The sequence below is a fragment of the Apaloderma vittatum genome, unplaced genomic scaffold (genome assembly GCF_000703405.1).
Source record: "Apaloderma vittatum isolate BGI_N311 unplaced genomic scaffold, ASM70340v1 scaffold604, whole genome shotgun sequence".
Lineage (NCBI taxonomy): Eukaryota > Metazoa > Chordata > Aves > Trogoniformes > Trogonidae > Apaloderma > Apaloderma vittatum.
This window is the reverse complement of record NW_009711982.1, coordinates 13,045-25,807: the sequence shown is the minus strand read 5'-3', so window position 1 is coordinate 25,807 and position 12,763 is coordinate 13,045. Positions and strand designations below refer to the sequence as shown.

The following is a 12,763-nucleotide window of genomic DNA, read 5'->3' as shown; positions in this document are numbered from 1 at the left end:
AGTGTCCTCCCTGAGGTAATGGCATCAAGGTCTTTTCATCCTCCAGGTTTTTTCTTCAAGGATTGTCTTCTGTCATATAAAAAGTCAGGTAGCAAAAACTGGCTAAACTAGTGAGAAGACTGAAGTGTAGTTTACTCATATTTTAATTCCTGCAGTCATAGCAGAATTATTGGTGAGTTAAGCACATTAGAAGGTCCTTTACCAACTCTTCTCCTATGTTGTGCTTACCCTAATTCATTAATAATATTATATTCTTGTCAACATGTTCCCTACCTATGCCAGTGTGTTAATAATCCTGAAGAGGTGCATTACAGCAGTTAGAATACTAGAATTCTTCATGTTTGGCTCAGTTCAGCACACAATTAGACAACACTGCACTTACATTGAGAAAGTTTTCTTGAAAGACTAGAAAATCAAGAAATGTACTTTGTGAGAAGTGAAGGAGGACAACTGTAGATTTTTCTAGTGATGAAGTGTCTGTCAGAAAATTGTATTTTTCATCTGAAAAGCACTACAAACCTTTCTGGTGCCAAAGGCAATCAATACTCTGGCTCTTCTCTATCCTTCATATAAATTTAAAGTTGTCCACACAAGTTTACTAGTCCATGTTTTCTCTGCTCAGATAGCTGCTGTTCCACAGTTTAACACTGGAGTGGTACCTTCCAACACAATTTTGGATGTTTTTTTGGGGAAGAAAGGAAAAGGAGAAAGGAGTCCCTTTGCACAGTAGGATTATTTGCTGTGCATATTGTGGATAAATGGAGTTAAAACCACTGCAATCAAAGGTCAAATGAACAGCTCTTCCAGAGTAGTGGAAGCAGTGATCTTTCTAAGCACAGACTTGATGGTCAGTACTTATGGTTATGACAATGACTAATTAATATAATGAAACTTACAGTAACAGGAGAGTCAGAAAAAAGGTTAATGAGATAACTAGGCTTCATTGATCACAAAGATCTAATGTGAAGGTTCAAAGAAAACAATGTAATTAGGTTTTAAGTTCTTTCTTGATTTCCCTTTGTGTAAATCTATATTGTTTTAGAAAAAACATTTATGTGTCTTACATTGATTAGTTTGCAAGTAGTATACATAATGTTGATTTATTTTTCTTCTAAGAATAAAATCTTTAGGATTTTTTAACTTTTGAATTGACTGGTAGAATAATAAGGAATTTTGAGCTTCCTTTAGAGTCTTAATACAGATAATGAGTACTGTAAAATACATGTTTTATGGTGAGAAAATTCAGTCTAATCTTACACAAATAATACAATAAATATTGTAAGCAGTATTATAATGAGTTGGGTTTTTTTACTCTTTTTTATATAAACTATAAAAAACTCAAAATGCGAAGTTGTAATGTGGCAGGAGTAGCTGTTTCATTAAGTAATGCTATTTATTAGCTTTTATAAAATAAAACTTTCAAAGTGCATAATTTTGTGACTATATTATACTGAGACTATATGACAATATGAATCTGAACCTGTCATTTTAATTTTTTTTTTTCTCCACATATCTGTGATATTCAAATTCCTTCCACCAGGTATTTTTACCTTTACTCTTGTTGATATTACATATCAGAAATCCCATGAACTAGAAACTGTTCTAAGTTAATGATAGGTGTATATGACAGGCTTGGTATCACAGAAAACAAAGAGGAGTTATGTAATCCATTCTCACATAAAATATTTATATGTCAGCTCCATGGTTGCTTTATTAAAACCTGTCTTAGCTTAATTTCTATTTCAAAAGGATTTATCTCATTTCCCTTATGCTGCTTATTAGCCTCTGGTTTCTTCACAAAAACCATTCAAAAGTTTATAGGGGAACGCTGGTAGAGCTCTTCTCAGCAAAGTAGTAACTGTTATCGGGGTAAAAAATCTATAACAAACTCAGATATTTTTATATTATGGGCCATCTGTCTCTAAAATGCCCTTTGGTGGTATTAAAATATTCAGTTAAACACTTCATATGTTAATATGTAGCTATTCAAGACCATAGAATTCTGGGGTTTTAAAGAAGTGAAAAAACAGAATTTGAATAATAAAGCAAGATTTTTTTTCCTTATGTTTATGTTACTGCATATGTTATTTGAAGTATTAAAGGAGCATTATTAAAAGTTATACTTTTTTCTTGTTATTACTTTTCTTAGGATTACATGGATGTGCTATCTGCATCTGACATAAAAATCCTTAAAAATTTATTCTATTTTCTATTTTGGAAAAGATGACTTACCCAGAAAGTTTGCATTTTCTCATTAAATTAATATTTAACAAGTTACAGGTCTATGCTGTCCATAATCAGGCATCACAGAATCACAGAATGTCAGGGATTGGAAGGGACCTTGAAAGATTATCTAGTCCAACCAGCCCTGCCAGAGCAGGATCACGTAGAGTAGGTCACACAGGAACGCATCCAGGCAGGTTTTTCTAACATTTTTGTGGAACCTCTTATGTTCCAGCTTCTATCCTTTGCCCCTTGTCCCGTCATTGGATATCCCTGAGAAGATTTTGGCTCCCTCCTCCTCACACTCACCCTTTACATATTTATAAACATTAATGACGTCACCTCTCAGCCTCCTCTTCTCTAAGCTGAAGAGACCCAGCTCCTTCAGCCTTTCCTCATAAGGGAGATGTTCCACTCCCTTCATCATCTTTCTGGCTTTGTGCTTGACTCTCCCAAGCAGTCCTTTTTGAGCTGAGGGGCCCAGAACGGGACACAAAATTCCAGATGTGGCCTCACCAGGGCAGAGTAAAGGGGCAGGAGGACCTCTCTCAATCTACCACTCACTCCCCTTCTAATGCACCCCAGGATGCCGTTGGCCTTCTTGGCCATGAGGGCACATTGCTGGCTTGTAGTCGTCCTGCTGTCAACCAGAACTGTCAGGTCCCTTTCCTCTATGCTTCTCTCCAGCAGGTCAGTCCCCAACTTATACTGGCACATGGGATTGCTCTTTCCCAGGTGCAAAACTCTACCCTTGTTCAATTTTATAAGATTTCTCCCCGCGCAGCCCTCTAGCCTTTCTAGGTCTCGCAGCCTTCTGGTGTGTCAACCACTCCTCTCAGTTTTGTGTCCTCAGCAACCTTGCTGACAATGCACTCTAATCCCCCATCCAGATCACTGATGAATATATGTGTTGCCTGGTCTAGTCGAGAGGTGGCATCCCTGCCCATGACAGGGAGGTTGGATTAAATGATCTCTAGGGTCCTTTCCAACCTAGGTCATTCTATGATTCTATGATTGAGCAGCACTGGCCCCAGTGCTGACCCCTGAGGGACTCCGCTAGATATGAGGGACTCCTCTAGATATAGGCCTCCAATTAGACTCTGACTCATTGACTACGACTTTCTGACTTCTTCCCTCCAACCAGTTAACAACCCATCTCACTACTCGGTCACCCAGATCACACTTCCTCAGTTTACCTATGAGGATGCTGTGGGAGACAGTGTCAAATGCCTTGCTGATATCCAGATAGACCACATCCACTGCATGGCTGCCATCCATCCATCTGGTTACATCTTCATAAAAGGCTATCAGGTTGGTCAGACATGACTTCCCCTTGGCAAAGCCATGTTGACTGTTCCTAATGATCCTCTTATCCTTGATACACTTAGAGACAGGGAAAAGAATAAGTTGTTCCATCACCTTTGCAGGGGTGGAGGTGAGGCTGACTGGTCTGTAGTTACCCAGGTCCTCTTTCCTGCCCTTCTTGAAGACTGGAGTAACATTTGCTTTCCTCCAGTCTTCAGGCACCTCACCTGTTCCCCATGACTTACCAAAGATGATGGAGAGTGGCCTAGCAATGAGTTCTGCCAGCTCCCTCAGCACCCATGGGTGCATCCCATCAGGGCCCATGGATTTATGGATGTTCAAGCATCCTAACTGATCCCTAACCCAGTCCTCCTCAACCAGGGCAAACTCCTCCTTTATCCTGACTTCCTCTGGGGCCTCAGGGTTCTGAGGTTCCTGAGGGCAGTCTCCAACAGGGTAGACAGAGGCAAAGGCGGCATTCAGCAACTCTGTCTTCTTTCTGTCCTCTGCCTCCAGGGCACTCACCTCATTCACCAGAGGGCCTACATTGCCTCTAGTGTTATTTTTGTCAGTAATGTATTTGAAGAAGCCTTTTCAGTGGTCCTTGACCTCCCTTGCAAAGTTTAATTCCAAGGAGGACTTAGGTTTCCTAGTTGCCTCCCTACATCCTCTGACCACAGTCTTATATTCCATCCGAGTTGTCAGCCCCTCCTTCCATGGTCTCTAGACTCTCTTCTCCCACTTGAGTTTGCCCAGCAGTTCCCTGGTTAACCACACGGGTCTCATAGTTCTCTTTCTTGATTTCCTACCTGCTGGGATACACTCATCTTGAGCATGGAAGCAGTGGTCCTTGAATACTGACCAACTCTCTCAGGCCCCTTTGCCTTCTAGTACCCTGTCCCAATGGGATTTCTCCTAACAATTACTTGAAAAGGCCAAAGCTGAACCTGCTGAAATCCAGGGTTTCGATCCTGCTTGGTATTCTGTTCCTGCTGCACAAGATGCTGACCTCCACCATCTCATGGTTGCTGCAACCAAGGTTGTCCTCAACCTTCAGTGCTTCAACCAGACCTTACTTTCAGGTGAGCACAAGGTGCAGCAGCGCTCCTCTCCTGGCTGGCATGTTAATATTATTGATCACACTGACAGTTACAGACATGATGTCTAGATGAGTTTTAAAATTATTTTTTTAATAACAGTTTTATCTGTTTTACAAGTACATACACACTATTTCCTAGATTTTTCAAAATGTAAATTTGAGAAATTTCACATTTGGAAAGCTGTTTCTAGATGAAGAAACAAAATGTCACTGGCCGTATTACAAACAGAAAGGAAGACTGCTTTCAAATTCAAACCTGCTCTAAAAATGCTATGAGTTTGTTGCATGTTACAAATCAACTTAATATATATGTAGTCCAAATATGATATTTTTCTTTCTGTTTATTTATTAACAGTAGTATCCTGAGCTTTCACATTGATTTATAAGGCAAGTTCTTTGCATAGTGGTGATAAGAATTATCCCCACCTTAGTTCCTAGGCAAAAGGCCACATATTTTGCTACCTTAAGTTGAAGAAAGAAGAGTTCAAACCCTTATCCAGATACAAATTGATAATTTATAGTGTCTGAAGAATTTTTTACCACTTCTGTTTTTCTATATAAAATAGTTAAATTTAATCAAAAGAAGTTATCACATACAGCAATAGAAGAACATAGTTCACTATATATGTTTCTTTCTCAAACATATATATTCTCCCTTGTTTCCAGAAAACTTGAACAGACTATTTTCTCTCTTCCCCCTGCCACCCTTTCCTCCTCCCATTGACCTCCTCAATCCCCCTATTAGATCTAACTGAAATAATGTTCAGTGAATTTTATAACAATTAAAGACATATTGAATTGATATACATTCACTGTATTTGGAACCAACAATCCCATATGGCTTTTTGATCTGAGTAATAAGGGATGTAGGATTCATTCAATTGTATATTATGTAGGATTCTGTTAAATACAGTCCAGTAATGTCTTTTTCTCTCTTACTTTTTAACCTATGTAATGACCTTTCCCTAATAAAGTAGGCTTCTTTAAGTTAAGATATTAGAATATACTTCTTTGAAAGTCAGTGTGAACAATCACGTTGTGTACTTAAAATTTTTTTCCTGGTAACATTTATGGTAAGTTACACAAAACAATGATTGAAAAGAACCCAGAGGCTTTACATCAAATTAATATCAAATTAAAATTTTGACTACAATGCATTCATAGTTTAATTGCATGCATGTCTCAGTTGCAAAATTCTTGGCAATATAATAGAGGTAGGCTCCAGGGCAATATGAAATTAAATAATATGGTGCAAAACAAGGGTTGAAAAATGTTTCTAGTTTAATAAATAACTGATCAGATACAGATTTGCTGAAAAAAATGAGAAATGACAGCAAATGGAGGAAAGATAGGACAACTGTTGTTTAAGTACCTCTCTGTCTGGGAAAACTGCTAAAGGGAAGAGGTTCTGCTACAGAAATATGGGAGGGTAGAGGAAAAGTCACACCTGCTTTCTTTTGAGCAGGTACTCATCTTCGTACCACCTAATGACTGAGTTATTAATTTAGCAGTAGTAGCATCTTGTGATGCAGGGTTTGATTTTATTTGTTTAGAAAGTATTTGATTTCAGTCATAATATTTTATAAGACTATGCTAAGAATACCATTGCCTTTTGCCCAAGTTAAGCTAATGCATTCCTTTTTCCATCCAATTAAAGTTGTTGAAGTTTTTTCTTTGTATACACTCAATAGAATTCTGTCAAAGTATAGTAGTTAAATGCTCATAAGTTTTTATATGAAATGAGAGTATTTCCCTGGCACAAAAAAGACAAGAAATATCCTGTCATAGGTAATCAGAATGCAATATATCACAGTGCCTTGCTGTTGATCCTGGAGTTTGTTTGTATGACTGAGGTACTTGACTGTTTTGCATGATGGCAATCCTGACTTTAAGGAGATGGAGTTCCTTGCTTTTCTTGAGGCAAGGTGGAGAAATAAACTATTTGTCTTTGATGCAGTGGAAATCTGCAACATAGAGTAGGCTGTCTAAAGGTCCTTTTGTCAAGAAATGCAGAACAGGGCAAACATGAAAATTTGACTTTAGGAAAGTGAGGCAGAGTGAGAATGAGAGCTGAGGTGCTGAAAGAGGCTCAGGCCATCTGAGCATGAGGCTGAGTGGGGCTCAGCCTGAGGAATACAGTGGGGAAGGCAAGTTCTCAGTATGGAACTCACAGAAGCTACAGGAGAGAAGACAGAACAGGGAAGAAGTTAGGAATGGGAATGTCAGGCTTGAGATGAAAAGTAGAGAACTGTGTCCATAAGAGCAGAGTCCCTTCCAGAAACTCTCTAGCCTGTAGCCTAAGAAGCTAGAAGCTGTAATTTTCACATTTTTAATCTTCTTCCGTGTTTTTTTATTTTATTTTTGCAGTTTGCATATTGGCCTTATGTGTAACTTTCCATGTATCTTACTCAAAAAGACCCTTATCTCTAGCTGGGTCTAAAATATGCCTGAAACTTACTGATTTTTGGATCCTATCTGAGATAAGAATACATTTGTGTATTTCTTGCAGTGTAGAAATATGAAGCATTTTTATGCTCTAATAGCACAACATGCTGGATCATTTCTTGTAAACAGCTGGAAAGCATTTGAAAACATATTATCTCATGCCCAAACAGACACAGTTAATTTTTGTTCTTATTATCAACTAATACTTCATCCTCTACCCAGCTGTGGTTTGCAACACCGACTAAGTGTTCCACATGTTTAAAGCTACATTAAACAAAAATTGGGAGAGTAGGAAATAAGCTTCTTTGATCTTCATTGTAGTTACTTTTTTTTGTTGCTAGAAATGACCTCAAGAAGTTGTCTCTATAAGTAATTAAAGATAAGATCAATAATTATTCATCTAAAAAATCTTCATAGCTTAATCATTGAATGCCAATAGAAGTATGTCTACTGTGATGTCATATGCCCTCCCTCTGCCAATACCGAAGTGTGGTATGCGGCAGATTTTTGTTTGGTAAGCATATACTGCAGTATGTTTCTAAACCTTGGAAAAGTGATGTCAACAATTCTTACAGTTTACTAATAATGAAGCTTGGAAGACTGGTCTTGTTAAATGTCCTGTTTAACATCTTCATTAATGACCTGGATGATGGGGCAGAGTTGTACCTTCAGCAAGTTTTCATATGATACCAAACTAAGAAGAGTGGTTGATACACCAGGGGTCATGCTGCCATTTGGAGGGAACTTGATAGATTGGAAAAATGGACCAGCAGGAAACTTATGAAGTTCAACAAGAAGTGTGAAGTCCTGCACCTGGAGAAGAACACCCCCAGGCACCAATATGTGCTCGAGGCTACCCAGGTAGAAAGAAGCTTGGAAGAAAAGGACGTGAGGTCCTGATGGTCTCCAGGTTGAACATGAGCCAGCGATGTGGCCATGTGGTAAAGAAGGCAGATGGTATCCTGGGCACGGGAGGTCCTGTCTGAACATCAAGAAATACTTTTTTTTACTGTGAGGGTGACAAAGCACTGGTACAGATTGTCCAGGAAGTTGGTAGAGTCTTCCTCATTGGAGATACTGGAAAACCTAGATATGGTCCCCAGCAACTGGTTCTAGGTGGCCTTGCTTGAGCAAGGGACCTGGACAAAACAACAACCGTAGATCCCTTTCAACTTCAACCTTTACTTGGTTCTGTGATTATGTGTTTTATACAGGTAGAATGGATCTCAGATAGGTGTTTTGGAGAGAGAGGAAAGGTGGAGATGACGTGTTGAAGGTCTGTGAAACAGGACAATTACAATCTCTGTACTTCGCATCACAACTTACTAGTTGTATGTTATTCATAAAAGAAATTTAGGGGAAAATAAAAATATTATTACTGAATCCTGAACTATTGAATTAGAATTCAGGTGTTTTTCATTGATAACACACACAGTGAAAAGAGGTTTTTCCCACAGAACATTCTTTCTGCCTCATGAATTTTCTCTGACAGGGTTGAACATTGAATGTCACTGAATACGTGTCTAATGCTACATCTGTATGTTGTTATATATAGCTGCAGGAGTCTTTAGAATTGTTTATAATATTTTTTCTTGAAATGAAGATAATGCTCTTCTTCACTGAATTATAATTCTTTCCTGTCTTCAGTTCCACCAGTCATCCGAGTCTATCCAGAGAGCCAGGCAAGGGAGCCAGGTGTGACAGCTAGCCTTCGGTGCCATGCTGAAGGTATTCCCAATCCACAACTTGGTTGGCTCAAGAATGGAATTGATATCACTCCAAAGTTATCCAAACAGTTAACTCTTCAAGGTAAAGGGGTGTATTTGTTGTTTTCTACAGGCTGTGAATGCTTTATCAGCACATGCTTGCTGTACTAACTGTCTTTCTTACATAGCTTCAATCAGGGGTTGAAGTGTAAGTTAAAAGATTTCAGGTGTCTTCTAGTTGCTCCCCAAGACATCTATCTTCTCTGCTTTGTCTTTGTTAGAATAATGGCTGTATTTGCTGGCAGGATTACCAATAAATTACAGTATGCTTTCTCTATTGAAAAATGTGTGATTTCTGAGTAGAGCAAGCAGCCCAGTCGGAGCCCAGTATTAGAATTTTCACTACATTAGTGCCATTCAATGAGTATTCAACAATAATATTTAGATTTTGAAACAATGCTTTGTTTGTAAAGAGTTATTCTAATGCATTAATATTAATCTAGCTATTTTTCATGAGCCTCATTTTAAATTTAGATCAGAACATGGACCATACTTTACCTTTACTGCAGCTCAATAGAAAACAATTTTTTTGACTGATGAGAACCTCAGGGAGACTTGGGGAACCTGATAGTGGAAAGGACAGGAGGAAAAATGCCTGAAATGGATGTGCTGCTTTCTCAGAGATCTCAGCAAACTGTAAGGGGAATGTAATAAAAAAAAAAAAAAAAAAAAAAAAGCGCGCCTGAAAACTAAAGGAAAGTTACTTTTAATCAACATTAAAGGCCAGTCTCTGAGTCTTCAGGGGTCAGCAAATTCAACAAACCTGCCCAGCACAAAACCTTCTAGTTTACAGTCCCTCTGGTCATTTTTGATCAGCCATATGAAAAACTTGTGCTGCTAGTGTTCCTTTCAAAACCTCTCGTTCATCAGCAAAACCAGGATGTGTATTAGGGTGGGATAGCAATCAGGCTGCAGTGTAAAAAACAGTGGGACAGGTAGGCAATAAATGGTTCTCTGAAAATAGTCTTATCATCCCTATAGGTGCCATAGCCCTCTGTTCTTTCACGGCCCTCTCTCCTGGATATATGTGAATAATTGCCTTGAGGAAACGCTTTACACTAATGGACTCATCTTCCATAGCAGCATTCTATTAATGTCTGTGGAAATTCTGAAGGGAATTTTTTTTTCCTTCACCTCTGTATCATATATTTATAACAGATAAATAAAAGCAAAATACATTCTCTAAGCAAAATACATCTAATTCCTTTTTCTTGAATGTACTTATTTGAAACAAATTTTTGAAAATTGCATTTTCACAGAGTTTTTCCTGGATTAAAGTGTCTATGCATTAGCTTCAATTAAAAGATGATCTAGAAGGAGTGTTACACCATAACCAAGTACACCTTCTAGTCCATTTTTACAAAGCTAGTTTTGTACAACAGATCCTACAGTTGAACAGGTATATTATGCTGAATATGCAAGGAATCACTGGTCACATCACAAAGACATTTAAAAAGACATTTGCCTGTGAAACCTAGGCTATTTGTTGACAATCCTACTCAAGCGGACACATAATTTAAGAGGTTTCCATAGACTTCTACACTGATGTAGGTGTAAAATTCCAGTGCACCTGTTTGTTTTGTGGTTACAATGCATTCACATAAAACCAAAACCAGGTGCCTTTGGTTACTAGAAACAAATAATTTTTAATAATTATTTATATTGAAATTTTAGCCCATTATGTTCTATGGAAACCTGGGTTATTTTGTGTAAAGCCAGTGATAGTGTCAAGTGATGAAATGCAACATAATAAAAGCACAACAGTTACCTGATTTTAAAGGCAATCATAGTCATTTAAACATATATAAAATATTGGATTGATATTTGACTCTGAAGTGCAAAATCTGCTGAAATATTTTGGGAATCTTTGAGATGAATAATAGTGCATGTAATTCTCTGGACAGTTGAATACCTTTGCATTAGTTTGGCATACCTCCAAGTTATGAACTCAGGAATGAAAGTAGTTTAATTAGTATAAGCACAGAAAACCTTCAGAATATGTAATCTGAAAGCACTGTAACATGTATGCATGTTGAATTTTTCTTCTTTCAGCAAATGGTAGTGAGGTTCACATCAGCAATGTGCGCTATGAAGATACAGGAGCATATACTTGTATAGCAAAGAATGAAGCAGGGGTGGATGAAGACATTTCTTCTCTTTTTGTAGAAGATTCTGCTCGAAAGACCCGTAAGTATTATGACAAGCGTAAATCTACATTTAGCACTCACTTAAACATTAAATCAGTATTAAAAACTACAAACATTAAATAAATTTAAATAAGCATATGCAGATAACTGAGTAAAAATTAAATTTAAGTAATTATATTTAAGAATCAATGAAGGCAATTGTAATCTGAAGTTTATTTGGAAGTAAAATGAAATCTCAGATTCTTTTTGTGAATTGATATATTTTTCATATTGCTGTTAAAATTTGGATAGTTTCTTCATGGTAGGTTTGTGCATGAGAAGGGAATATGAAAGGAACAAGGAAACGGATGCCTAAATAAGGCAAAGCGGTAGTCTTGGTGTGGTTTCTAGAGGTCCACGCAGGTGTAGGAGGAAGACCTTTTCCAGTCTTTCTTCCTAGATGTTCTTGAGATGTACTGAGTCAGCCTTGGCCCTCATGACATGAGAATTATCGCACGACTTTATCTGACCTGCTGGAGTGCTCAGCAGGTCCAGATCAGTTCCAGCCTGGCCATGTTGTCTTGTGCCTGCCTAACTGTAGCTGTCCAGAAATGTGGAACAACATTGACCAGTTACTAAGTTGGGAGTCTAGTGTGGCAAAAAAACCTCTACCATTACCAGAAAGTAGCTTCCTTTATTGTTGTTGAATGGTTTATTGGTGTTGAATGGTAGTGGGGCTTATAAACCCTGATTACCTTATATTTGTCTTCCCTGATACTTCTTTTCCCTTCCCTTTCTTTCTTCTGCTCAGTAGTAGTTTGTTTTTTGGGTTTAGTATCTTTTTTCTTTTAAATTTGTTCTTTAAATGACTAGTACATACTCATTAGAAATATATCTAGTAAAATTACAGCTGTTTTACAAGTGAGTCTAATTGCATTAACTTAAGACATTCCTATTTTTCTAGAAGCTTATTCCAGAATCTTGAGTATTTGACAGAAGATACTTGAGGCAGAATTAGTAGTCCTGTAACTCTGCCTGACACTGGCTCTTGCAAGACAATGAGTTCAGTTACATACAGGTTTATTAAGTTTTACACATTTCAGAAGAAATCTTCCATGCAGGAAAATTTTATAATTCTAATGTTAATGTCTTTACTTAGCTGTTTTCAGTAATAATAATTATAACTGTAATTGCAAAAATCTTAACATGAGGGGTTTTTAAGTGTCATGAAAATGCTCAGACATATCTGAGAAGGCAGCTGAGGATACATAAGTTGTTTGATCAGTCTGATTTTCTAGTAATCTGGTGATATGAAGTAGCTTGGTCACCTCCATTTGCTTTTTACAGTCTGTGGAAAATGTTATGACTGTTGCCAAACTACAAAATCCTGACAAGCTAGAATTTCTTTATGCTTGGTTAAGACTTGTTTGGCTTTAACAAAAAAACATTTAAATCCAACTGTCCAGTTTCCAAGTGTTTTAGTTACCTGAAGACCTAATCTGTAGAGATTATGCAGGAATAGCCACACCTATGCAAAACGTCATTTTCAGGAATTGTAATTTAATGCAATAATTTTAGATCAACTAACAAGATTTGTAAAATTGCGTGATATGCAATGAACACTACTTGCAACAAATGCTTTAAAAACTACTAGCAGTAAGTTGGTGTAATGAAAGATATAAATGAACACAGAATATAAAGCCAATTATTTCTAAGACAATTCACCCACCAGACACAATCTCTTTCCTTCCTATAAAAGTCATTTACTCTGTAAGTTCTGTGTTGTATATTGAAGGAAG

General features: G+C 37.5%; 1 protein-coding gene across 1 annotated transcript in view; it reads left to right on the top strand.

Annotated features, from left to right (window-relative positions):
• The window catches only part of LOC104272738 (follistatin-related protein 5-like), a gene marked incomplete at its 3' end in the record, with an annotated part of 69,048 nt that extends 57,356 nt beyond the window's left edge, over positions 1-11,692 (top strand). The window contains exons 6-8 of the mRNA XM_009867813.1: positions 8,720-8,881; positions 10,891-11,025; positions 11,605-11,692. Of these exons, the coding sequence (XP_009866115.1) occupies positions 8,720-8,881; positions 10,891-11,025; positions 11,605-11,692 (385 nt within the window). The remainder of the gene's footprint in view (positions 1-8,719; positions 8,882-10,890; positions 11,026-11,604) is intronic.
• Between the last annotated feature and the right edge of the window lie 1,071 nt (positions 11,693-12,763).